General features: G+C 47.0%; 1 protein-coding gene across 12 annotated transcripts in view; it reads left to right on the plus strand.

The window, feature by feature from the left end:
* GABA-B-R3 (gamma-aminobutyric acid type B receptor subunit 3) overlaps window positions 1-27,657 on the plus strand; it is a 694,297-nt gene that overhangs the window by 573,163 nt on the left and 93,477 nt on the right. For all 12 annotated transcript variants that reach the window (XM_070535013.1, XM_070535017.1, XM_070535019.1 and 9 more), the window contains 4 exons: window positions 3,950-4,120; window positions 14,812-14,916; window positions 23,384-23,449; window positions 25,046-25,231. In XM_070535013.1, the coding sequence (XP_070391114.1) occupies window positions 3,950-4,120; window positions 14,812-14,916; window positions 23,384-23,449; window positions 25,046-25,231 (528 nt within the window). The remainder of the gene's footprint in view (window positions 1-3,949; window positions 4,121-14,811; window positions 14,917-23,383; window positions 23,450-25,045; window positions 25,232-27,657) is intronic.

The following is a 27,657-nucleotide window of genomic DNA, read 5'->3' on the forward strand; positions in this document are numbered from 1 at the left end:
ACAAGGGAAACTCAACCTGCTAAACAATACAGCGCTCCCACAAGAAAATATCCTTGGACCATGGCATATGCGTTTTTGCATGCAAAAGGCCACAAAAGCCCTTCTGTGTTTCTTGAAGGACATTGGATTGCACGAACGCTTGTGACAGTGGAGATTCCTCTGCGACTGACTGTGAAGGACTGACGATTATTTTTCTTTTCTTTCCTTGTCTTTTCTGCCCTTTTCCCCCTCCCAAGTGTAGGGTAGCCAACCGGACACGGCCTTGGTTGAACTCTCTACCTTTCCCTCTTCGTTTGTCTCTCTCTCTCTCTCTCTCTCTCTCTCTCTCTCTCTCTCTCTCTCTCTCTCTGTGTGTGTGTGTGTGTTCAAGTTGATGCACCCGTCAATGCTTCAGCGAGTAACGAAGCGGTTTTTTTTTCGCTGTGTATTTCCTTCGAAACAGTTTTCTAAATAAAAAGCAATTCCGTGATTTCCAATTGCTTGATCGTCACCGCATACATGCGTGCACTCGCGTGTGCGCGCGTGTGTGCATAGATAACGGGGAGGAAGCAACACGATCGAAGGCTCGAGTTGTTCGGGCATGCAGTTAGGGTTTTCGACGCGAAAGGGAGCCTAATTAATTTTAAGCAGGTCCTTTTAGTTCTCACATCCCTGAGCACAGCCGAAGGCGACCTCTCTTTTTCGTTGGCTTTCTGGTAAATAAAAAGAATGATCACTAAATTCAGCAACTAGAACGTCGTTCTTTATTTTGTCTCCGCCTATATGCCGCCAAGTCACCCACGAGGCCTTTATGGTAGACGCTTTGCACTTGAGTCCATTTATTCGCCTTTTCCTTGTACTCCAGATTTTTTTAAATCCATCGAAGCCTTGATTAGGTTCTCAAGACGCAATCTACACTTTGTTTCTGGCCTATATGTGCAATAACTGCTACGTATTAAGTGGACGTATTAATATAATGATGCAACATGACAGGCCCCTTTGCGGATGCTCCTATGTTGAAACTTGGCTGAAATACACTTTGCAGAAGGACACGATGAAGCAGCAGGTTATGCTGATATATATACACACCGATCTAACTAATTTCTCGAATAATGCATTAGCGGGTACTAGAGCGAAATGCAGAAATATCTTGTGGCAGGAAACAAATTTAATTGCTGTGCCACTTTCACACATAAAGAAAATTTCATTTGGTACATTTCCTCGTGTAAAGTACACAGGGTACCTTTTTAGACTGCACAGATATCTTTTTAAGAGCTATGAGCGTCAAACTTCGTTAAAGAGCGTTTCTGTCTGATGTAATACCTAGGCTATCGGCGCGTGCGGTTTCAAGACTGCCAAACTTGAGCAATGAAATTCGATGATGAATATCTCGAATCAGGCGCGGCTTTCATGATTTAAGATTTGTGGTATAAGCTACCCCCAGGGTCCAGAATTAAAAAGTTAGGTACTATTTTTTGTTGATTGGTCTTCGGAAATTCACATTAATAGCGTGAAAGTATGTCCGCCTAAGTGCTGCCAAATCGTGGCAAATTTCCTACATTATGGATAAATGACGTCTCCGGGGAGAAACTTGAAATTCATTTTTTGGTAATGCAAAATGTTACAAAATTGTAGGTTATGTCTAAAATTATATTTCGTCCATTTTTATGGACGAAATTACTATTGTAAGTATCCAGTATTGTAAATTACTATTGTAAATAATTACTGTTGTAAGTATCCAACGGAATTTAAGTCAATCCGACCTACGTAAACCTTCACACAGATGCCTTTCTGGGTAGTTTCGAAATCTAAGCCCGCGGCCAGCTTTGGTCGCGTTTGTGGCAGCTAGCTACAAGAACTATTGCAGAGACGGATATTCCTTCAAGCTCGCGTAAGCGGCCTTACAATAAGCTTTCTGTTTAACGCTATGCAGGTAAAACTAAACGGTAAAAGAAGTTTCAGCAACGCTCTCAGGAGGATGCTTCGTTAAAGCTTGCTCCATTGAAAGGTAACCTCTGTCGGAGCTTCATACATTTTTGTGCCATCAACATGCGTTCGGCCAGGAGATACCGGTGCACCAAAAAAGAAACACTTAGTGATAGTCATCTTCCATTTCTGCAGTTAAGCATGATCCTTGAAACGTTTTGTGAATCATGAAACAAACAACTCCTTTGATGCTTTAGAAACTTTTTCCGAATAAGTCTGTTCATATAGAAAAGAAATCCTGCAGTTTTGCCCAAAAGTCGAAGAATCGATTGCGATAGCTAATCATTAGATAGCTGCAGAAAGTAAGTATAGTAGTTTTATCGGCCGCACAAACTTGTGAAATTCGCCTATTAACTAAATTAAGGGGCCCGGTGTCGCGCAAGCCCAGGCAAACATGAACACATTTCACTCGAAGACCGCAGGCACTCCCTGTCAAAACGCTGGCGTGTGGAAGAGTGGGAGCAGCAGCGAGCAAATTGACCTTCGTGCTACCTTGCTTGAACGCGAACTAAGCGGCGAGAACACGGCACACAATGCCGTGCCGGCACACAAGTGCCGGCACACAATGCCGTGAATGCCGTCCGCATCCGCGGACGGCGTGAATGAGGAGGAGAAACACGAGGAACCCTGCGAGACTTATTATGAAATAGCCCATCGGTATCGCCTGAGGCGTCGTGCGCTCCCACCACTGGCCAAGCAACTCGACAAAACGCAAGCTGTCGCGTTTCGGCGACTTCAGACACATACATACCCACACCCAAAATACATTTACAAAATCACAGGAGGCAGGGAAAGCGACAAATGTAGGCTCTGTTCAGAAACAGGAACACTCACACACATAATGTGGGAATGCACCTCGCTCCCGTTCTCTCATCCCCCCGTCAGCAGCGAGACTGACTGGACAGCCTGGCTCAGTTCCGGGGACGTCGACCGACAACTTGAACTGGTGGACTGGGCGGAAAAGGCCAAGCAGGCCCAGGGCCTTACTTGAGCCCTAACCCTCAGCCACGTCCCTCTTTACCCTTCCCCCTTTCAATAAAGTTTATCACCACCACCAACAAGACTCATGCTTCGTTGATTTGTCCTGAGGCTTCCCCGGAGTGTATGATGGGCGTTAAAGTCACCCGTATTATTTAAGGGCCTGTAGTTTTTGTGAGTGCGTCGTTTAGTCTCTATCGATCAAGTCAACGTGATGGGGATATGTAGGCGCCTATCAGTGTGAATGAAACTTTCTTCTTTTTAACACAGAGACACGCGTATTGATTATTGTTGTGGGGCTCCACTATTTGGTGAACATACGTGAGCTCCTTGCGGATATACACAACTTGACTACGTTCAATGCACGATGAAGAAAAAAATTATTCGTAGCCCGACAGTCGAATTGTCCTTGAAAAATGAGGTTCACGAATCATGATAATGGGGATCTTGTTCTTAAAAACAAAGTGCCAAAATAAATATCATAGAATTCTCTACAAAAATTACTGGCTGGGAATATGGCGCAATTTTCTACGGCAGCTGCAAACATGGTGGTTTAGTACATGGATTTGCCTAAACTTCGTCCTTCCGGCTTCAAACAACTTTGTGGTTCTGATAATATTTCACGAAACATGGCGTTGCATATGCGATCACTTGCAGTGATTATGCACGCGTGCAGATTCTTGTTTCCTTCTGCGCTTCGAAACATATGATTGCTTGAAACTTTAGTCGCATATAAAAGCAGACAAATCGCAATAAATAAGCCACAACATCGTCTGAAGCCACGTCGACGAAGATTGGACAAATCCGTGGGCTATCACAGTCATCATTCACATCGTAGCTTAATGATAGCAGCTCCAGTGTTCCCTGTAGTAATTCTAGTAATGTATTTATCGCAAAACAGGAATTAGCCGGCTTGGACGGAGCAGCTGACTGCTTGATCCAACCTTTTCAGGGCTTGTGTCGAGAGAATGTGCTCAGCCTTCGTACGGTGCTTGTCCCCCTGCAGATCTCGTTCGGCAGCCTGAGCCCGGTGTTGAGCGACCGGGCGGGCTTCCCGCTCTTCTTTCGCACCGTGGCTCCGGACTCGTCGCACAACCCGGCTCGTGTGGCATTGCTGCGCCGCTTCCGCTGGGATGCTGTGGCCACCTTGCACGAAGACGACGAGCTCTACGCCTTGGTGGGGGACCCATGTTATTGAATGAGCCCCTCCCCCACTACCTATACAGTGTGCACAGGTCTGGTTAAAAGAGAGATAGCAAATAGGGGAAAGGCAGGGAAGTCAACTAGACGAGCGTCCGGGTTGCTAACCTACGCTCGGGAAAGGGAAATGGGGAACGGAAAGAGGAAAGCGGGATGGAGTGAACACTGTTCGTGCACGCACCAAAGCTCCTTGAAATCAGCCAAGTCCAAGGAAGTGCCCCACCGATACATTAGGCTGCCGTAAAAGTGCGTAGCTAAAATTTCAGGCGTGATGAAGAAGTGGGGTTGGGTAGGTGATATAATGCGTACAAGAGATAACGGGTGGTCTCATTAGAGCAATGTTTCCCAAGCTACCCAAACGTCTCCCACGGGCGTGTTTTGCGGGATCCCATGCGTGGAACGAGGGAATCTCGCGAGCCAATTCATAGCAAAAAAAAAATTGCTGTTTTGTCCGAAGGTGAAGTGTTTGAAGCGATATCGAGGTTTAGCGTAGCGACCGATCTCCTCGTTCTGTGTTAAGGCGTACACGTACGCTTGCCGGCGCGTGACAGCTCGCGCCCGCGCGTCTTGCGTTTGCCGCGCCTCGCTGTAGGAATGGCGGTTTGAACCTTCAAGACGCGCACCAGCGCGCCCCCACTTGGCTCACAATTTTCGCCTTGGTAGACGTCGCTTCGTATTTTCGTGAGGCAGCCAGAGCTTTTTTTTTTCTCTCTCTATTTCTAGCTTGGCTACAAGTCTCAGAAGAGTTTGTGATCATAGATCCCACTCGTTTTATATTGGTTAAAGTATCAAGCACTGGGACACCACAGATTCATCACAGTCATTCGTTTTGTACACGTCACGTAGCTTCACAACCATTTCGACAAAATATTCATACACAGATCGGCCTTTAACATCACAATGTGTATATGCCGACAGACTACGCCAAACTGCGTGCAGCCCAAGTAAAAAGATGACATCCATCTGTTCAAAATCGCGTGCAGGTGGTAAAAAACGAATGCCATTTGGATTGAGGGGTACGTCTATCTTTAAAGTTCTCTGTAATATATCCCAAAAGAATATGGAATTATTACAATCAACGAAGACATGTTCGATCGTTTCAGCTTTGTTGCACAGAAAGCGTCTGCTTCCCCATTGCACATAAATCCCTCTTTCCTCTAACGACGTTTTAGCAGGCAAGATTCCCGTGTGAAGCTTGAAGAAAAATGTTTTGACGTTTGCCGGTATCGACACATTTTTCAGCCTGTTAAGAGGCAGCCAGAGCATCTATATTTATGGGGAGAAGACATATCGGCGCTGGCGCCGCGCTTCGAGGCGTGCGATCTGTCCCACACCATCTGCACGTGCGTATAGGCGCGGAGCACGAGCTTTCGAGCGCCGGCAAGCATCCGTGTGTACTAGGGCCTTTACGGCACGGCGTGACACAGCACGAACACCGTCCTGACGGATACGAAGCCCGTCACAACGCTGCCGCGTTGAGCATCGCCGGTAGCGGCATTACAGACGTCGCACCTGTATACGTTGCACGAGGCTGACGTATGTAACCATCGGCGTTTGGTTGCGCCCAATGAAATGAGATTAAGCAGATTGTAGCTTTACGCTTACCGCCAGCTCTTCTCGAACGCGTGCGCGCGCAATGTTCGTGCCAGCAGCGGAAGCCAGAGCGCCCTGCAGCCGCCGCAGAGCCGATGGAAGCGGGTGTACGGTGCATCCACTGGGCTGCGCTGTTCTTGGATCCGAACGCACTGTTCGTCTCTGGAGGCCGTGTTGCCCTCCAGGCCCGGGCCGCTAATGAAAGAAAAGAAGGCAGGGAGGTTATTGCCCAGTGTCCTCCTGGCTTGCTACCCTATAACGGTGCCGAAGTGGGCGAGAAAAGACTACTGTAGTATTGTATAGCCGACAACGACTAAGAAAAGAATAGTAAATATCGGCGGATGAACAAAACGAAAAGATTACAGTGCGCTGTGGTAGAGAAAAATAAATGTCAAAAGAAATGTCATTTTCTAAGTACAATTTTCAGTCCCACTACTCGCTTTTGTTTTTGTGTAGTGACATGCGGCAGAGAACTAATTCCATGTAGACACACGCTTAGTCAATAATTAAATACCTGATGATGTGCTCTGTGTTTTATCAAGCGTTCTCTTAAGCATTTATACCACGTGGTTGGAGTCATCTGCGAGTCTATGTTGACGCTACGCGCCGCCTCTTTTGATATGCGAAGGAGTACAAGAAAATACCAGAAATATTTTCTCCCGGGTAGGATACTTTAATGTTTCTTAACCGCAGTGGTAACTACAGCGAATGTAAGGCATCCCGCTCCAAGCGCCATGCGCAGTAACTATAAGTAGGATTGTTCATTTATTATTTTTACTACGTTATACACGCAAATGAAGAGTTCAACAATTATTGATGACTGAGCATATTGAACAGATAACTTGAGAGGAGGTGTTTGACATCACAAAGTGACATTTCTTGCCACATCTCACGATGAGTTTTTTTTTTCGCAGAAGGTTCAATATTTTCAAGCAGCTTTCTGTATTAATAATTTTCGACTAGTAAATTCACAAGCACCTTGTTCTGGCCTGGCGGTGTCTATGATACAGGCAGCCAGTTTCTAAGGGCATATTTTGCCAACATTTATTCGCTTGGCTTCCTGTATAAGTTATAAGGTTCCCATACGCGGTAAAAGTATTCAATACTTTAATCATACTAGTCAGCTGCCATTACAGTCCTCCATGTCTTCCATCTCTTCTTATTCTCCATCTTTGTGTCTTGGTTATCGGTTCATCCCGGATCACTACATCCTTCCGAGCTTCTATTATCATCTCTGATGGGATGATATTGAAGAATATTAGCAATCGACGCCTCTTCTGTTTTTCCTCGGGGTCTTTTATTATACACAGTCTTGATATTCCCTTGGTGCTTTGCTATTTTAAATACCGAATATGTGCCTATAAAGGGGCACTTTGAATCCAACCCTTTTCGGACCAGCACCATGTCTCATGGTTCAATATCGGGCATCGTGTACTGGTGACGTTTGTACAAGTTCTTTTTCATTGTTTTAGGATACTTTTCTTTCTGGTTCATATCCAGCGGCTTTTTGCAAAGTGTTATTTCTTCAACTATACAAAGTTCTTTGTCTGCAGGTAACCAACAGGGTTTCTGAAAAGCGGCGAAGTAATGGCCACATCCCAATGCTGCAGTGTGAGATCGGTTATGGTGACGAACAGCTGCTTCCAGAGAGCACTTCCACCCGCTTTTGAAGTTGGGGTTTAGAGCTAAGAAAGTCTTCAAGTCCCGAATCATCCTTTCTGCAAGAGAATTCGCTTCTGGATGATAGAGTGCTGGAAAACGCAGCTCGACGCCTCTTGCTTCAGCCCAACGGCGAAGTTTTTCGCTTCAGAACGCCGGTCCATTATCCGCAACGATGACCTTAACATTGTAGAAGATATCGCTCTCTAGAAAAGAAGTTACGCAGTTCGCATCTTCCCTGCCAGCTTTATCAGCCACAAACAGCGAACACTCATGCACTGCAACTAGGAATGCTTGCATCCTTTTGACCCCGTCGCCCTTCTTTTTGAGTTCAGGAAGATCGAGGTGTAGTATTTCGAAGGGCACATTCGAATACTCCGGCATAACCATTTTGTTTCCACGCGGCCTGACTTTGAAAAGTTGTCAGTTGTGACTCTATGTATTTAGCGACATCTGTCTCCATGTCTTTCCAAATGAACCTTTGCGTTTGCTTTCGGTATGCTTTAGTGAATCGATCATGACCTCCAGACTCTGGACTGCCATGGTAGAGTCGCATTATGGTAGGTATTGCTGTTTCAGGTACTTCTAACTTTCCGTTTTGCATCTTAAAGTCTTGCGTTCCTTCCCACAATTTGCTCATATTCGCTTCTTCATGGGTAACTTCTACTGGTACATGAAGCCTACACAGACCATCCGCGCCCTGGTGCTTTTGTCCAGCGCGATGCACTACCTCGAAAGTCTACTGTTGAATGTCACTCGCCCATTGTGCTACTCTACCTTTTGGCTGTGTGAGCTGCATGAGATGAGTCACAGCTTGATTATCCGTAAACAATTTGAAGCTTCTTCCTTCCAGATAGCTTCTTAAATATTTGAGGGCCCTGACTACAGCGAATGCTCTCTTTTCTGTCGTAGCATAGTTTACTTGGGCCTTGGTAAATGTGTAAGACAAATATGCCATCACTTGTTGTTTCGCAACAGGCTTGCTGACATGTCTTTGATGAAGAATGGCTCCTGTACGATAATGACAGGCGTCAGTGCACAGTTTAAAAGGCAGGTTAAAGTCTGAGGGCGTCATAACTGGGTCTGAAGGAATAATTTCAGCAAGTTCTGCGTAACACCGCTCGCAGTCTTCAGGACACACAAATTTTTGGGCAAGTGCTGCGAGACATTTTGTCTTTCTTGCACAATCCTTTATGAAGGCCTGTAAATGCACAGCAAGGCCTAAAAACACTAGAAGAGAGTGCAGCTCAAAGGGCTTCGGAAGACACTTGATAGGCTGAGCACTTTCTTCTTTGGTAGTCTTTGTCTTCCCATCGAATATCCTGCCGATAGAAACGACCCTCTGGCAGAAGTAACTCTTTTTGGCGTTGATCTTCAGTTGTGCCCTGCTCAATGCACCTAGAACCATGCATAGATGACTAATGTGGTCATCTCGTGTTCTTTATAAGACGAGTATGTCGTCGACACACACTACAAATTTTGCTAATAAATTCTTTGAGCATAGAGTTCATCATATTTTTTTTTTTGGAACCATGCGCCTGAGTTTTTCCACCCAAATGGCAGCCGGTTATATTCGTAGTTGTCGAAAGGTGCAATAAACACATTGAACATCTTGTTTTCCTGTTTGAGTAGTACTTGCCAATGCCCGTTACATAGGTCTACCCTGGAAAACCGCTGACACACAACGGTCTCACCAATTATTTCGTCAATTCGTGGCATCAGGAAAGGGAACAAGTTTGTTTGTTGGTTGATAAGCCGGAAATCTGTGCACAAGCGATAGGATCCGTCTTGGCACTATGGTAACGGAGGAGGCAAACGGAGAGAGTCGAAGGTCTGATGATACCAGAATCCAACATGCCTTGTAGGTGCTGTTTAAGGCATACTTTCATTTCTTGGCTTACCCCATAGACTTTCTTGCTCACAACATTTTGTCTCGAAGTTCAAAAGGCACTTCGATTGCAGTCGTCGCGGGATGATAGGTGCCGACACACAAAATTTCCGGAAATTTCAACGAAACTTTGTCAGAGCTTGTGATGGTCCTGTCTTGTGACTGAATGAGGTTGGAATTCTCAGTGGTGATGATGTCGTTCTAATAATGTGCATCTTGAATAGCTTCATGTCAGACCGGGATAAAAGAAAATCAAACTCCACCCCTGACATGGCGAGGCTCCTCACGGTAAGCTCTAGGTCTCTGAATTTCACTTTGGCATCCGTCCATTTTGCTAGCTCACGACAGTATCCGTCGTAGCCTTGAACTCTGACAGCTCTTACGGCAAAGGTTTCGTCTTTGTCAACTCTTTTCTGGTTAATCAGACTGACCGAGGCACCTGCATCAATGACCGCGGGCATCTCAATATCATTCGCGATCAATTGGAACAAAGAAAATGTTGGATTTCACAAAGAATAGTGTCTCCTGCGTTTTTTTCGATTCTCGTTCGGATTTTCCGAACACGTTCTTAGCGGATTCCACTTGCCTAGATATGTGACAACTCGTGTTGGCAGATAATCATCTCTTCAGTTCTGTGTCCATTTCCTTTCCCGTTTGTGTTGCACCTCGCGCGTTGACGGATGTTGAGGCCAGGACTCGAACGACACATATTTTGAAGCAGCATAGCAGCTCCTCAAAAGTGGACGGTGCTTTAACTTCGACTTGTCTCTGGCAATCTTTTGTCATCCCGTGTATCACTAGCGACACGACGCAGAAATCTGGAAGCGTAGGATGTGCCAATCGCAGTAGACGCCTCTTCTCAAAGTAATAGTCCAGCAAATTTCTGTTTCTCTACTTCCAATAATTCTAAAAAATTGCTTTGTCCCACAAGTAGACTGGATTGGTTTGAAATGTCTGAATAAAACTTTTATTCCACGTTTTCCATATTTCATTCATATGTCATGTGATGCGCAGATCATACCAGTTTTTAGCGTTGCCACGTAGGTACCGGCGCATGTTAAGTATCCTATTGGAGTCACTTAATCAGTGGTTTTAGTCACACGCCTACCGGAAAAATCCAGCCAGAAAGCGGCCCCAACTGTGCTACTATCAAACATTTCCCTCTCCACTGTCTCTCGGCATATCGCACCAGCGGCAAGTATACTCAAAATTACTTGCGGTTGTTCCATGTGTTGCATTTGCGCTTGCGTTAGCTGTGCTATCGCAAGTAATACGTCTTCAATATGCGGCAGTGTGTTCTGACCTCTATCGCGTTGAGCGCCACACTTATTTCCGATTTGCTTCCTCGTAGATTCAAGTTCTGTCAGTTCCATGTTGATTTTCGCGATACCTCTTCCGGTGACGTCGCTAATCCGTGCCTTGGTTTTGTTGGTGATGGTTTAGAGTAGGCCTGGTGAAGTCAGTTCTTCCGGCACCACAAAGAAATTCTCACTTTCCCACACACGGTAACAGTCTTCAATATTTTAGTTATACTATAGTCAGCTGCCATTACGGTCCTCCATGCCTTCCTTCTCCTATACTTCTCCATCTTTCTCGTCTTTGTTATCGGTTCTTCCCGGATCACTACATAAATTCATTCCTTCGGAAATTCCATCTATGGTTTTCTGACAAGATCAGTTAGAAAACGGATAAAAAGGCAGCGGAAATTCACGAGAAACCAGATGAGGAAGACGATGGGGCTAGCTGGAACTTCCAGCTGGTCCCGTCGTCTTCTTCATCTGGTCTCTCGTGTGTTTTCGATGGCTGTTTATATGTTTTACTATGTACCAACTAGCCTAGTTGAGCGCTTTGCTACGAGATCGGTTGATTTTGTGTAGAATCTCTCTTGGAGTTGATGGTTCCAAACTCAGCGGTGAGACAAGGAACTAAGAAGGTTACCGCTCGTCTATAACAGTCGACGATTTGGTTTGAGCCAAAATGTCGCCTGGTTGGAAGATCAATCATTTTTCAATCAATCATTTTATTTCCTTAAAGAAGGAGGAGTACAGGACTAAAAGCTTGAACGGCTTGACGAGGTCTCGACCCCTTGTAAGTTGGCATAACAGCAAGATGACAGCCAGTCATACACAAGAAATGAAAAAAAAAAGCGTCACAATGTAACAACGATTGCTGGACCCGAGGATGCATCCCTGACCAGTGGAAAAGGGCAAAAATGGTGCTCATCCCCAAACCAGGGAAACCGCCAGATCTGGCCAACCTGCGACCAATATCCCTTACGTCGTGCGTCGGCAAGTTGATGGAGCACGCCTTCCTCACCCGTATCAACGCACACTTGGACGACGTGGAAGCGTATCCAGACACCATGCTCGGATTTCGAGCTCATCTCTCCACGCAGGATGCAATGTTGCAAATCAAGCACCAGATACTCGACAACAAGACAAGAGGTACCAGGGCCATTCTAGGATTAGACCTCAAGAAAGCCTTCGATAATGCAGCTCACGCAGCCATACTACGCAGCATTGCCGCACTCAATCTAGGAAACCGTGCGTACAGCTATGTTAAGGATTTCCTCACAAACAGGAAAGTCTCCTTAACGCTGGGCAAACTCGCATCCGAAGACAGGAACATAGGCAGCGTCGGCACCCCGCAAGGCTCGGTCATCTCGCCGATGCTCTTTAATCTCATTATGATCGGCCTCCCCGAGCGCCTCAACGCCATCGAGGGAGTGCATCACACAATATACGCGGACGACGTTACGATCTGGGTGTCCGAGGGAAGCGACAGAGAAATCGAACAGCGATTACAGACCGCGGTCGAGGTGGTGGAGGAGTACCTCGTCGGAACCGGTCTCGTCTGCTCGCCAGAAAAATCGGAACTCCTCCTCTACCGCCCGACGCTTAGGGGAAGACCCCCCAAGGCTTACATCCAGCATGCTGCATGCGAAGAAATTTGCATACGCACCAAAGACGGACAAGAAATACCCAGGGTGAAGCAGATTAAGGTGCTCGGATTCATCATAGAATCGAACGGCAACAACGGAGAAACGGTCAGGAATTTGGAGACTAAGATCACGAACACGATGAGGCTCATCAGAAGAATCACCAACAGACATCAGGGTATGAGGGAGGCCAACGTCGTCAGACTCATACACTCCTTCGTTATTAGCCACATTACCTATGTGGCCGCCTACCACAACTGGTACGCGGCCGAATATGCCAAATTGAACACCCTCATTAGAAGAGCATACAAGATGGCACTGGGCCTTCCAGACAGCACCAGCACGGAACTGCTGCTACAGCTGGGCGTCCACAACACGCTTAAAGAGTTAATTGAAGCACACCAAATCTCGCAACTCGAAAGACTAGCGAAGACACGAACGGGCAGGAGTATCCTGGACAAACTCGGGATAAGTTATCACAAGCAGCACGGCGACAAGACATCCCTTCCAAGCGCGATCAGGGAAAAGCTGCAGGTGGCTAATATACCCAAGAACATGAGCCCCGAATTCAATCAGGGTCGAAGAGAGAGTAGAGCCAAGGCTTTACTCAAAGCCTTCGGTAGGGACAAGGAAGCGCTGTTCGTAGACGCGGCAGAATACGAGGATCGACGTGCTTTTGCAGTGGCCGTCCTCAATACCGAGAAACAATTGGTCAGTTGTTGTAGCATACGTGTAAAAAACCCCGAGGTAGCGGAAGAGGTGGCGATAGCCCTAGCTATCGTTAACCCCAGTTGTAGATACGTAATCAGTGACTCGCAGACGGCGGTCAGAAACTATGCACAAGGCAGAATTTCGCCGACGGCTGAGGCTACACTCAAAGCTAACGCGAACTATGTCATCTCCGAGGAGACGGAGGAACGACACATTATATGGTTCCCGGCTCACACGTCCCCCGACACCCCCGTACCCAACCTCAACGAGGAGGTCCACCGCGTAGCGCGAGGTCTCACGTTCCGCGCCCGCGAAGAAGGATCCTCTCTTGGGGTTGGAAATCCAACGGAGGCATGGACAGAGAGGGACAGAATGACCAGATACTGTGACATTACAAAATTTTATCAAAACTCAAGGCGGGTTTATCCGCCCCCTAACCCCAAACTCGACAGGGCCCAAGCGGTAGACTGGCGGCAGCTACAAACAAAGACCTTCCCCAACCCCGTCCATCTCAGGAGGATATATCCGGACGTCTACTCAGATGGTAACTGCAAGCTATGCAGCAGGGCTCACGCAGCTCTTAGACACATTCTCTGGGAATGTGACGTTATATGCGAAGAAAATGCAGTTTCCCCAGATGAAGCTGCGGCGCGATGGACGGCCGCGTTGCGCAGCTCAAACATCGAAGATCAAATATGGGCCATCCAGCAAGCCCGTGAGGCGGCGAGGAGACAGGATCTCCGGACCTCCTCGGGGGCGGCCTAGGCCCAGGCCACGAATTTGCCGGATTGTTAATAAAGTTGTTACCACCACCACCACCACCACAATGTAACGGGTAACACAGAGTGAAACAAGACGGCAAGAAATAATCTACACTCATAAATAACAGTGGGGAACAAAATTAGGAGAATAAGAAGGCACGGTCTAGTCTTGCAAATAAATAAGTTTACAAAAACTTTAATGCGAGAGTTTCGGTTTCTGGAGGGATCAAGATTTTGTCGGTCTAATAGGTTTAAAAGCGAAGGTAATGTAGAGATAAAGATTGCTCATCATAGGAGGTTCTTGGGGTAGGTACGAACCACATTTCTTTATGTCTTTAGATCAGGAAAGAATCCGAAAAGTGCCGCAGGCGAAGAGCATTCTTATGTCGTTGTCCACGTTTATCAACTGGCTTAGAATATTTTTGCTGTTAAGAGGAAAGCGCAGTGCGTCGTGCCCTCGCAAAAATATATCACCGTACTTGTGGCTTAAATGTTCAGACTAAAGGAGACACAATACATGGCCTATTGCACCCATGGATGTGTCTGTTATTTTTGACTGCCATCTCATACATTATTGCCATTTTCATGGCCTAGTGGTGCTATCGTTTCTGTCAAGAAGACCTTCTGGGGCACGGTTTAGTAATAGTTCTGGGGCGCCTTTCTCTGCTCTCTTCCCCTCGCTTGAAAAGGGGCGCGTATATGTGAAATCTCATGAGCTGGCACTTTGCTTTAATCAAAGTGCTCCTTCTCTCTTTTCACCGACTGCCAGGGGATTGAGGTTCGTGATACATTGCTGTTTGCAGCCATATTATTTCGCTTTGCTGGTTCAAATGTAATATCTCATACCGCACTTCTTACATGAGCATAGTGAAGCGTCCGTGTCACACTAAAAGGTTCGCAACCGAAGATTTCTGTGCAAGGCCGTAGAGTAGGCTCACGGGGATCAAGCGGACCGGCAGAGAGGTCCATGTTTATCTCACCTTTGAGTGCGCGCGTCATCACGACAGCGTCTCACACCTGTTTTCTTTTCTTTCGGTTTTTTTTTCTTCTTTTTTTTTGAGCGAAGCTTCCTGTTGTTGCCACCTTTTTCCCTACAACCCCTCCTGTTCGGTTCGCAGGCCATCAACGAGCTGCTGACTCAGCTGGAGAGCGCCAACATCGCCGTCTCATCCTCGGAAAGCGTCACACGAAACGATTTCCTCGAGCAAATACAGGAGCTGAAGGTAAACGCGAACCACCGCCTTTCCTTGCACCCATCCCTGAGCCGTGTGTTGGTCTCTCCTCAGTGCTCGCGGAGCGCCGTACTTTTCCTCGCCGCTTCTTTCTTTGTTCACCGAGAGCCGCCTTCGTCAGGTTCCTGACACGACGACGCTTCCTTCGTTTGCCGGGCTTTGCTCCCTCCCCTCGTTCATCCGTGGCGCAGAACTGATGCGCCAGCCGGTAAAGAAGTGCGCGCATCTTTGCCGTTTTCGGACACTCCACGAGTATAGCGCATGCTCTTTGGGCCGTCGGAAGCCTTGCGGAGCTTGCTCGTCCACACAGAAAAAGGCCGGCGTGCGAACCTGTGTTTGGAAGAAGGCGAGAACCATTCCACAAACATGTGGTCCGTTTTCTGACGAAATTGTAGACTACAAGGATACGTATCTTGAGAAAAGCATACACTCACGTTTACAGGAGCACCGACCGCATCAGTGTAGGCACGGCCAGGGCCCCAGCATCCGTGTCAATGCACATCAAAATAGCGCGAAGCCCTGGACTTCTTGTTTTCATACATTGAGTGAATAGGCTTGCTCTCAAGACTACGACCCACGCACGCTGTCTCATCAAGTCTCAGATTTTATTTCATGTGGCGTTATCTAATTTTAACAAGATTATCTACCTTCACCACTTATTCTTCCGATAACAACAGAAGACTTGCATTTTTTTTCCTTTTCATCTTCTGCCCACCTTCTTCTAGGGCCTTTCTCCTTCGTTCCATTTCCTGCAGAGGAGCATGTAGGCGAAAATGCGCTGGCTAAACTTTTTCAATAAAGAGATCTATCTATCTATCTATCTATCTATCTATCTATCTATCTATCTATCTATCTATCTATCTATCTATCTATCTATCTATCTATCTATCTATCTATCTATCTATCTATCTATCTATCTATCTATTTGTCGGCGTAGACACAAGAGCAAGTGGAAGAGGATGAAACCGGGAGAAAAAAAAGAGAAGGACGTTCTTGCATTTATTCTTACCTTCCTTTCAGTCGATCGTAACCGTACTTTACTTTGCACAGGTCGAGGCCTAAAGCAAAGCCTGTTGCGCGCAGACATCATATAGCCAAACCCGCGCTCACTGCCACGTTATTCTGAATCTGAAGGTGGGTGAATTGAATACGGCGGCCTCTATTTACGATTGCGGCAGACGCAGGCAAAAAAAAAATATCTTCTATCAAGCAACGTAAACAAGGATATGAAAAGAGGCTAAGCATGTTTTCGCGACTGCTGCATTTCTTGCGTGGCCGGACATTCACTATGAAAACGCGCCCGCTTGCAACTATATTTCGAGAACCCACTTTCACGGCGCGTGCCAGAAATAAGCTCTGTGGTTCTGGATAATAAAAAAAAGAGATAGGAAAGAATTACACTGCGTTTCTTGCCTTCCTTGTGCGCCTGCTGCTGCCTGCGTGCCCCGCGCTCACTTGCTCGCAAAAAGGAAGCGCTGACTTCCGCAGTGTCAAAGGACAGGAGTACTGATAGAAGAAGAACAAAATGCGAAAACGGCGGAGATAAGCGCGAATGCTTTGACGGGGCCGTCTTTCAACGACGCCCAGGAAATGAATATCTGCGGACGCCGCCGGCGAGCAGAACGCTTGCGCAGGATGCGGCGTCGAGTGCGTACGTTGCCGTCGTCCACTGTGCCTTGCAACCTGCGCCCCACCATAGCGGCATGGCATTCGAAAATTTCTAAACTGCGCAGTTGGAGTGCCGAGTGCAAGTGCAGAGTCCAAGAGAGGAAGTGCACAGACGCGAGCATTTGCCTCCTCCTCTGTGAGCCGCTTAGGTTTTCCAAACAGGCGAGATGAAAATATAAATTCGGTCTCCTTGGATGGCAATGCTGAGCAGGCACTATCGCAGGATTGAGGCAGAATAATTAGGCGAGCGTTTAATTGATTACACGAACAAATGCTTCGAAAGGGAACGTATTCGTGGCTCTTCAATCCAATGCGGCAGATGGAACAATACTTCCGATCATCTCTTGGAAGTGGAAGGTGCGCTGCGAGCAGCGGTTGGCGTACAGCTGTCCTGATTTCCTGTCAAAAACGAGGAGGAGATATTTTCTGCCCTGCGCAGCGGTCCTCCACGTCGCCCGCCGGCGCGGTCCACTTCCTCCTATAGCTTGGCAGCTCCTCGCCTGGTATAGTGATACTTTCTCTACGGCATTCCATGTAACTGGTTGTCTCACGCCAGGCGTTTAATCATAAGTCTAACGGATCGTTTGCAGTCATGGCAGCTGTACCTGTTGTCGGCGTCGTGCTGTCTGCTGGAGGAAGTTTGCATCCTCGCGGTTTGCTTCAGCCCGAAGTTTTGCGTATAGACACGCCAAGTTTTCGATACATGTGGAGTAACGGCAAAATCCGACTCGCCGCGGTAGTTTAGTGGATATATGGCGGCGGCGACCACCGCATTTTGATGGGGACGAAATTCAAAAAACGCTTGTGTACCTTTATTTAGGTGCACCTTACGGGAGCCCATTTGATCAAAATTAATCCTGAGTCCCCTACTCATCATCACCATATGGTGGTTATGGCACGCAAACTCCCGAAATGTAATTTCTTTAACTCCTAATGAACCCGAAATAGTGCTTGCTCGGTGCAGGTAACTAAAGAAGCAGTGGGCGCATAATTCAGAGATATCCGTACAGTGTCGCGAAGATGCTTCTGTCTGTGCTTTTTAAGAAAGCGCTGGACTGATCGTCGCCACGAAAAACGAGCTGAAAGCCTAGCGATGGTTTTTCAGAACGTGATTAAAACCGTTAGTTTACGATAAAGTATCGCACAGCGCTCGCAACAAATATACTCCTTGATGAAGGTCACAACATCTATCCTCGCTTCTAATCGTCTACCTTGTTGTAGGGCCGCATTCTGTGCAAACACCTTTATGTGTGCCTTTCTCATAACGTTTGTCTTTATTCCCTCATGCGCGCCACATGATTGTAAAATTATGATTTCAGGCTAACAGGTTGCAGACTATTATTTGCAACACAACTCAATCCCAACAAACATCCAGCTAGATGACAGTAATATACGCTTGTCGTCATGTCGCCAGTTTATCCTCACGAAAGATCTTTAGTGAGAACACGACATATGTTTGTATCCCCATGCTGCAGGTCAGCACACATCATTACTGCCCAATACGTGCTTCGCTGAAGAATCCGCAGACTTAGCTCCGCTGAAATTATGCGTGCCATATCTCCTGGTATTACCACGTCGTCCGCGTATACTGAGTAGAATCAGAGATGCTCCGTATTACAAGCGTCCCTCTATCATTGCGTGTGTCGCATATTTTTGTGGCACCTTCCGGTCGAGGCATTCAGAAAAATTCGCTCAGGTTGCACTAAATCTCAGGCACATCGCGTGAGCTGTTCAGGCCGCCATTTTCTCGAGCGAGCCCGTCGATCAGGGCCCAGTAACGTGTGTTTTGTGTCAAGGAATCCGCGATGAAATACCGATACTTTCTCTTTAAGAACTCCTTTCTCGACGCCGCGTCCGTCAATTGTCCTATTGCACGAAGTGTCTGCAAGCTTTCCTAAAGAAAAAAAAATTGAGAGAAAGAATACAATATATACGTCGAGTTGGCAGGCGAAAGGCTTGGGCAGGATTCCGGTTCACCCTTGGTGGCGAGGTGCGCGAACTTAGGTGAAAGGCGGACGCCCATCCAGACGGCCGCATTGCAAAGGCAGCGGCATTGGGCGTAAAGTGAATCCTCTCGTGGACGCCTCAATTGTGGGAGGGTGTCACGTCGTCCACCACTGGATACGTGCCTGACGCCGTATGCCGTGGCAGGCGTGCTGTGCCCAGCGCTTAGTAAGCGCGTTTCTTTCTTGTTACCCTTTCGCTCTCTCTCTCCCACTCTCTCGGGAAGCGATGCGCGAATCTTCTCCGGAGTCTGCTCCATCCTTGGTCCGAATTAAAACTGGCCAACCCCAATTACGTACAGCCAAAGATGAAAGGAGAGGCAGTGAGTGTGAAGCCGTATCGCTACAGAAATCTGGAGAGACTGGATAGCAGAGCTCTGGGCTGCTGCGATCACCTATGCAGCGTAGAAGGAGAATGTGGGAAGGTCACCTAGATGAGGCGGCGGAGGCGCGATTCAATAAACGCATGACGCAGGAGAGACACTGTGTACAGTCGGGCGTAACTGAAAAGCTACCAAAACGTTGGTCGGGTGACGGGTCGCATTATCTGCGTGGTTTATACGTCTTCGACGAAGCCATTGTTTCGGAGCAGGGTGAGCATCGATATCCCGCACCTAGCAGCCAGTTCAAGCACACGTAAGTGCGGCGGCATCCTCACAAGGTCAATGCGTTTAGGCAGTTCAAAGAAATGACGCTGCGCTGATCACGTCTCACACCTCCACGAGCGGACGTCGGTACGCCGACACGTTCGCGCGAAAACTTAAATTTGCCAATATTTATTTGTCATGTACGTTCGCTGCAACATTTGGAAAACGCGCACTGTGAAGCAGGCATTACAATGGGGCTCCAGGCGCTGCTAGATCTAGAAAGCTATTAAAGACAAGATTTAAAAAAAAATAAAGAGACGCGATTTCAGAGGATCCGAGAGAAGGCTTAGGTAAGACAAGAAGCTCAAAATGTACGCGGCCTTGAACCGAAACTTGTCGCACAGAAAACGCGCGCTCGGAGACGCAGGCACAACAAAAAAGGGAGGAAGTAAACCTGAATAAAGTCAATAAATCAAGGACAGCAGAACTGAACGCCATGGACATCGGCCATTTGTAGGCGTAAGCTGCTGAAGCTTCTGCGCGTAGAAACTTGTGCAATGCCAAACAAATGTTTCTCTGTGTTGTCTTTGTTGTATGCGTCCTCCATTCCGGATATTATTATTTCTTTAATGTCTTGTCCCTTGGCAACCGGCAATTAAGGAACCGTCGGCATTGTTTGCCGCGTCCAGTTGCACACTTTTGTTTTGTGCCCCTGTTTGAAGTCAGCTCCCCTCCTCCTCCTCCTCCTCCTCGTCTTGAGTGCTGCGCTGCGCCCGCAGCCGCAACATTGTTGACCTTTGACGCCCGCGGGCATAATATTTCATTTTTATCTTCCTAGATTTTATAGGCCAGTTAGCAGCCGAAGTCACTCTGTGTGTTTGCACAGAGCACTCAGTCTGTGTACCTTACTTAAGAAGCCATGAATGTTTCCGGTATAAAGCTAGATTCATGCTATTGGCGTTGCCTCAAGAGTACCGCTCCTTGCTCTTTCGTTTGTAGTGTTCATTAATCGTAGTTTTATAAGGTTGCTGGGGAAACAAGTTGGCCGAATCCAAAGATGGCGCACACCGCTGAATTCTTAGAAAGAATGGTTACTGCAACAGATAAGCTCAATTGAATATTTCTCTGAAAACATGGTTAAAACGGAGCGCGACTGCGACGACCGCAAGAGAGACAGCAACTCATCACCAGCGCTGATTTACAACTGCGTTTTATCGTCAAGGATTCAAGGATAAAATGGCGCAACAGATTGGACGGAGGGAAAGACTAAACAACATGACACTGGAAAACCCTCACTTCGTTACATCGTCACGCAAGCGCGCATGCAGCCTTCTTTGCACAGATTCTTTTCTTTTCTTTTTTTGTTTATGTCACATTGTAGGAGTCACTGCCTCAATGATATCAGCCCATTATGTTCAGTTGCACATTTGACCCCTATCCCCCATCCCCAGTGTAGGGTAGCAAACCGAAGACTCATATCTGGTTAACCTCCCTGCTTTTCCTCTTCATTCTCTCTCTCTCTCTTGACCGAAATATTAATGATAGGAAAGTCGTGCATTTTTCACGCGCTCTTTTTTTTGGGTAACATCTCGTAGACGGCTGATCGAACATTTGTGTCAAGTCATACCACAGCATCAAGAGACCGCCGCCTCCCAAGATAGACTATTACTTTTTACGTCAAAACTACGAAACACGCACTTGTCACAACGTAGCTTTTGCCCCATCCCGCTCCTATGTGTAGGGTAGCAAACCGGTTAGGCTAAACTGGTTAACCTCCCTGCCTTCCTTCTCCACTTATTCCTTCCTTCCTTCCTTGCACTTCGGCCGCCTTTACCACAATAGGCTCCGGATTAATGAAGCGCGCCTAAAAGAAAATGCCGGATAAACGGAACAATGATACAAGCTTTGGTTGGCCGCCCATAGGCACAATGTTAGCCTATTTGGGTTACAGAGAGCCCATACTTTGCTGAACTCCGGTTAAACGGAACTGCCACCTGCCTCACCGGCATATAGAACAGGAAAAGTCCGACAAAGATGTCAAATGGTTATGTTACAAATAAGGAAGAAAATCCATTCCATCAGGCAGTAGTTGTGAACGTAATCCAAATTAAAGATGTCGAAGTTGCAGTGGTGCTTCCACCGTGAGGACTTCACTAGGCAAGTAATAATCCCTGAAAGGGTAGAGAGCACTATGGAGTAAGTACAGGATCTTGCACTCCGGCTTCCACTGTACTGCTTCGTCCTTACAGCCAAGAATCAGAGGCCTCGGATAACGCCCTCGTTACCTGCCATGAGGACGCAGTTGAAGATATCTTCGCTAAAGTTCGTGGCAAAGGCTACAGTTCTAATGACGAAGACATTATTGTTCGAGTGCGTGTTACTGTTTCGGACCAGACGTCAACAGATGTGCTTGAAGTTCTGCAGCGATATCTTGAAGCCAGAACTGCGCAGAGTTATCTGTAATTCTTTTCCGCATAAACACAACCTCGCGCAAGAAAAGCCACACTATTAGAAGCAGAACGCAATAAACTTTTCTTTTTCGCGATAGTAATATCGAAACACTCCGTCACTTTTCGAATAAAACGATTCTCGGTGATTTTGCGTACTTCTCTTAATTAAATGAAACTTTGGATAAACGGAACACGTGTTCTTTTTTTTTTCCTTGGAGTTTCGTTTAAGCAGCCTACCGTATTTCCTGCTCTCATATTTCATTAGCGTAGTGTAAAACACGAGTCCCGTGAAATATGCAGCGACAGCTACGTATTTCCGAAATTACATTTTCGTTATATTTCTTTCTGACGCTCACCACATCTCCCCCCACCCCCCGTTCACTATTGAGGAAAATGGCCAAGTACAATTCTGCCGCCACCGCTGCCGCAGCTTCCATACGCCGTGGGAGGAAGCATTACAGTCGTAAGGAAATAAAGAATGCGCCTTCGAATTTGCAACCTTCGCCTGTATCGGTGTTTACTCCGTGAGAAGGTAGCACAAAGGCTGAAGACACTACTCTAAAAGCTCAGCCTCGTGTAAATAGTACCAGACTGACCTTCCTTACACTCTAGGAACTGCACCTTCGAACTTCAGTCCGAGTGACAGCAATACAGCGAGAACGCAGTGTCAATGTCAGGGCGATGCTGGAGCAAATGGCAAGAGCCTTGCAGCAGCTACTGCCGGTTTAAACGCGTCTGTCGCTGAGAGAGCAGTGCAAGTCATGCATGAGTTGGAGAAAATGCTGGCTGCTCTCGGTTAGCCTAAATCATTGTTACCGCATGGGCCTGACATCCTGGACTTCTTTCATCATTACATTCACCCGTCACCATCACCTACCTCTTCTGTCCCTATCTCTCTCATTGTCCGATTCCCTCCGTGTGGAGTAGCAAGCGAGAAGCATGTCCTTCACGCTGACCTCTCCACCTTTCCAACATTAGGCTCTCTCTCTCTCTCTCTCGTCATCTGATAATGCGGTCTTAAAGTAAGACATCTCGCCATGTAGTATTTCTGACTGAAAAAATTACTGAATGAAACTTCAGTTACATATTTGGAGTCATTTCAAATTTTACTAAGGGGTCATCTTGGTCTGGACGCTTTACGACGACGAAATAATTGCAAGGTTAGCGCAGCGAAACGTAAGCTGGCGGATGTTCTTTTTAAAAAAAAAATTATAGGGTTTTACGTGTCAAAACAACGATCTGATTATGAGGCACACCGTAGCGGGGGATTCCGGAAATTTTGACCACCTGGAGTTCTTTAACATGCACCTAAATCTAAGTACACGATTGTTTTCGCAATTCGCCCCCATCGAAATGCGGCCGCCGTGACCGGGATTCGATCCCGCGACCTTGTGCTTAGCAGCCGAACACCACAGCCACTAAGCAAGCACGGCGGGTGCGGACGCTCTTTTTTAATTATTATTATTATTTTATTTCTTTATGCCTCCACGCTGCAGCCTTATTTGAAAGCATCTTTCTGTAAAAAAAAAAGGGGGGGGGGGGGTAGAAAGAAAAACGCTATGTGGACTCCTCTTCACCCGTCAAGTCCCACGTTTCTTCGCACCCGTCACTTTTGGGAGCACATTGAATTGGAGCGTGTCTATCTTTCACTAATAAGAACTGAATTTTTGATCACGGCTGACAAAAAAAGAACTCCTTTAGGACATGAATGTTCTTGGTCTTTCTTTAATTAACCTTTTTGTACTTGCAGAACACCGACAGCCGCATCATAATTGGCAGCTTCTCCAGGCACATGGCGCGCAAAATATTCTGCGAGGTAAGTATATTTTCTCCAAGAAGTTCGCATGCACGAAAACTGCTCACAGCCTAGTGATGTCGATATCGATCAACACTACCACGCTACTCTAGTTTTCTCGCATCGCTAACTGACCCGAATTTTCACAGTTATTTTTATTATGATAGCAATTATATGGATACTCCAGGTGAATTCCGGCCGTCGCCGTCGCTGTGCACCGTATATTGTCGCCGCGCACCGTATGATGTATGTGCAAGAGAAAACGTGCGACCGTGAGCCGACGATGGCAGCTCGATCTCAGCGCGCAAGGAAGGAAAGAAGGGAGGAAGCGCGCCGTCTTCCGTCGCGCGCAAGGTGCCGGGGGAAGGAGAAGGAGGGGGTGGGTGGGGGCGCTCTAGTCCGGCTGCTGCTGCGTATGGCGCGGCCGTGCGGGCCCTATCTTGAAAGCGATCTGCGGTGAGTACAGAGTCGAGCTGCACCGGGGGCTCATAACTTCGTGTTCGCTGTGTCGTCGTCGCTTAGTTGGCGCTGAAGCGAGAGCCAGCAGCACGTAGGTCAATTCGCTCCTGTTGCTACCGCTCTCCCTCACGCCAGCGTTTTGACGGCGAGTATCCGCGTTCATCGTGTGAGATATGTTGATGCCTGCCAGTGCGCGCGTGACACCGTGCTTGTTAATTTATTTAGTAAGCGAATGTCTACGAGATTATAGGCCGATAAAGCTGCTATTCTTACTTCGTATGGCTGTCTACTAATTTGCGAACGCAATCGATGCTTCGCTTTCGGGCGTAACTGCGGCTTTTTTTTATCAGGCAACTGCATTTGCGCAGACAGCACAAGCTTCACAAATATAAATTGCTAGCTCGGTGGAATTCGTATTTTATACCAGAATAACAATAAAGGAACTGAAAGAGTGCAGGCAGAAATCTTGATACCAACTGATTTAATTTACGCCCGGAACCTAATTCCGGTTAGGGACTGTTTAAATAACAGGAAATCGGTTGGTGCTTACTGTGGATTTACGCACATTGTTCCCTCGTATGAAATGACAATGAGTGAAACACTGGCGCATTACCGCGTGATTAGACCAAAAGAGCGCTTTTGTTAGTCACCCAAGGGAAATATGAGAACAGTGACATATACTAAAACACTTCATTGCTGGAATTGCTGAAATCCTTTACATTCATTTTGTGTGGAATATTTTAAATAACGTTTTTGGGGCGAGATAATTGTGTATGCGAACGTTGCACTTACGTTTGACATATACAGATCGTTGAGGGTAAGATTTTACCGTTGCGACAGCCCCCTGTGGAGGGATGTTTCGACCGTTCTTGTTTATGGGCTTTTCCATCTAATGCTGCTTGCGATCACGGGAGGGAGATCGTCAGCAATATCTCACTGTGCTGCTTCGGCCTTCATTGCATCCGGTCGACAGTGCAAGCGTGAACCTTTTCGGTAGTGCTTCGATGTCAGTGTACAAAACTTATACCGCACGTTTATTCACCGCCATCATAGCTTCCGTCCGTGTCTGTGCGTGCGTGCGTGTCCCTGCGCGTACCTGCGTGCGTGCTTGCGCGCGCCCACGTCAACGAGTCAATCGTGTCCTCCCACCCACCGCAGGTGTACAAGCAGGGCATGTACGGCTCCGACTTCCAGTGGATCGTGCAGGGGGGCCTCGGCGAGTGGTGGCTCGACCCGTCGGGCACGGACTGCTCGGCCGCGCAGCTTCGCGCCGCTGCCGACAACGTCATCACGGTGGCCGCTTACACGGGGCGCCTGCCCAACCGCGCAAGCGTCTCCGGCCTGGTGCGTACACGCCGGTGCACGGAGCTCCGGCGCGAAATCGGGGCCACTTATACGCAGCTCGTTTCTTACAAAGAATCCAAGCAGTCTATAGCAACTCGTACGCTGCTTCCAGTTTCTGTGCCAGATCTTGCAAAAGTTGAAAATTCTCTAAAGCGCCGCCCTACACTAATAGCTTATTGCGAATTCTTATCGGTCACTGAGGTCTGTAGAGGTTAGTTTCTGACCTTGAGGCATTGTTCCTTAGCATGGGGCTGCACAGCATGGGGAACATACGTCATGTCCGGGCAGATATAAGATAATTATTTACAGTAGTCGCCTCACGTTGCATCGTAACGTCCGTGCAGATTATAAATGAACACTTTGTTGTGGTCGCCGCACGTCGTAATGTTGATCGAGCATAAGAGTGGTCTACGTAGGTACATACGACCACTGCTCGGTTCGCCGGACGTTGAGGAGTTCATGAATTCGTAGCCATACAGTGTAATCGAACTTGATAAATTAGGTTGAAGGCCGATTTTGTGAAAACGTACCGGCGTAAGGATGATATACGAGACATGATGCCCCTAGCATTCACTTTTACATCGCCAGACTTCTGACCTCAGTCCCAAATGATGACGGCGGGCGATCCATGGTGCTTACTAAAGGTGTACAGACTATGCAGAATTTCTGAAAAATCATCTTTGGCAGATAGCACAATTCTAATCCTTGAACTGAGTTACTCTAAGAGGCAGACGTTACTCTTACGAAAAACCAAGATGCGCAATTTACCATGAATTCTCCTTTTACATGTATTTAGATAAGATCACCCGAGCTAAAGCTTCCTCTGCTCCTATCTAAATACACGTAAAAGGGGAATTCGTTTTTCTCGGCAACCACTGCATCAAATTTGACGAGGTTTGTTACATTTAAAAGAAAGACTTGAAATCTATGACTGTTGGTTTCGAATTTTTTAGTTAAGTTGTAAATGTTTTATTAAAAATTGGCAAAAATTTAAAAAAAAAATTGTATGAAAACGAGACTATCAAGTTTACAACTCTGTAACTCTCAGCAATGAAAAATTAACTCACAATTCTGTGAATTGCATATAATAGTACATCTAAAGCGGACAAAATTGATATGTTACACATAAATTCTAAAAAATTTAGTAATGCGGAAATAGAGCTTTTGCAGAACCCTTGTACACAACGTTACAAGTTCACGTAAGCTATAAATTGACGTATTGAATTTGTTCTCTTTGAATGATCTAATTTGACTTAGTAGTTCTGCGGAAACCCGCAAGGTGGAGAGAAGTAATGAATAAAGGGAAAATCAGACATCCACCCGTTCGTAGCAATTGCTACAAAGGAAACCAATAAGGGGTTTCCTTTGTAGGAAACCCCTGCTAGCCGCCTGGTTAGCACAGATGATAGCGTGGCTGCCCCGGAAAGGTGGTGGTCCCGGGTTCGAGTCCCGGACCAGGACGAATTTTCCTTCAACTATGAGGCTTTTCTTTCGAGGAACCCGTATGGGTTTCTTTTGTAGCAATTGCTACGAACGGGTGGATGTCTGATTTTCCCTTTATTCATGAATGATCTAATGGATGCCGTTTAGAGAACCTCGATATCTGTTCTTGATAAAATGGCAGTTTATAAAAACTGCCATTTGTTCTCTTTTCTTTAGTGCGAGAGCTTTGCAGAATAAGCGCCTGTTGCCGACTGTGAGGTGTTCGTTGGTGTAAAGGGATTATCTGTACTCCCAGAAAAGCCTATCTGGGAGCATCGCAGACGAGTTTTACGACCCTTGCGAAGAAATCCATTGTTCTTCTCGCGTGAACAAAAACGAACAATGACATTCGTATGGGACGTCTTGCTGGCCACGCAAAGTCTCCGTTCAAAGACTGCGTCAGCCAGATAGTCGCAGCATGTGAGATTCAACACTGTCCTCAGGCGAAGCACAAACGGCCCAAAAGCAAAGCAGCGTTCTGAAGCAACAGAAAGGCCCAAATATTTTTCATTGACGCCTCCTTTGGAACCGAGCTTGCGTTACGTGTATATACCTGCGCAGTTCACAACCGCAGACGCTTGAGAAGTTCGCTTTGCCTGGCGTGCCAAAGGCTGGCTTCACTGCCAGGTAAAGCAAGCCTTGGTAACACGAGCTAAAACTGCGTGTTAGTGGGCTTCCCGAGACTTGCTAATACATTAGAGGCCCTGCTGAATGTGAGCGTCGCCCGCTCGTTTCTGCAGCCTGAGGGCCCATCTGGCAACGCTGCTATGTTCATCGGAATATAGCTCGGGTTTCAACAAACGCACTCGCGATCAGAGAAATAAATAGGGGCAGGAAAGGCAGGGAAGTTAACAAAGACTTTGGTCAGTCGGCTGCCCAATCTTTCGAGATTGGGCAGCAGGATCTCGAAGAGTGCACTTACAGAAACTGAGCGTGTTGTCTAC

The sequence above is a fragment of the Dermacentor albipictus genome, chromosome 3, assembly GCF_038994185.2.
Source record: "Dermacentor albipictus isolate Rhodes 1998 colony chromosome 3, USDA_Dalb.pri_finalv2, whole genome shotgun sequence".
In the NCBI taxonomy this organism is placed as follows: Eukaryota; Metazoa; Arthropoda; class Arachnida; order Ixodida; family Ixodidae; genus Dermacentor; species Dermacentor albipictus.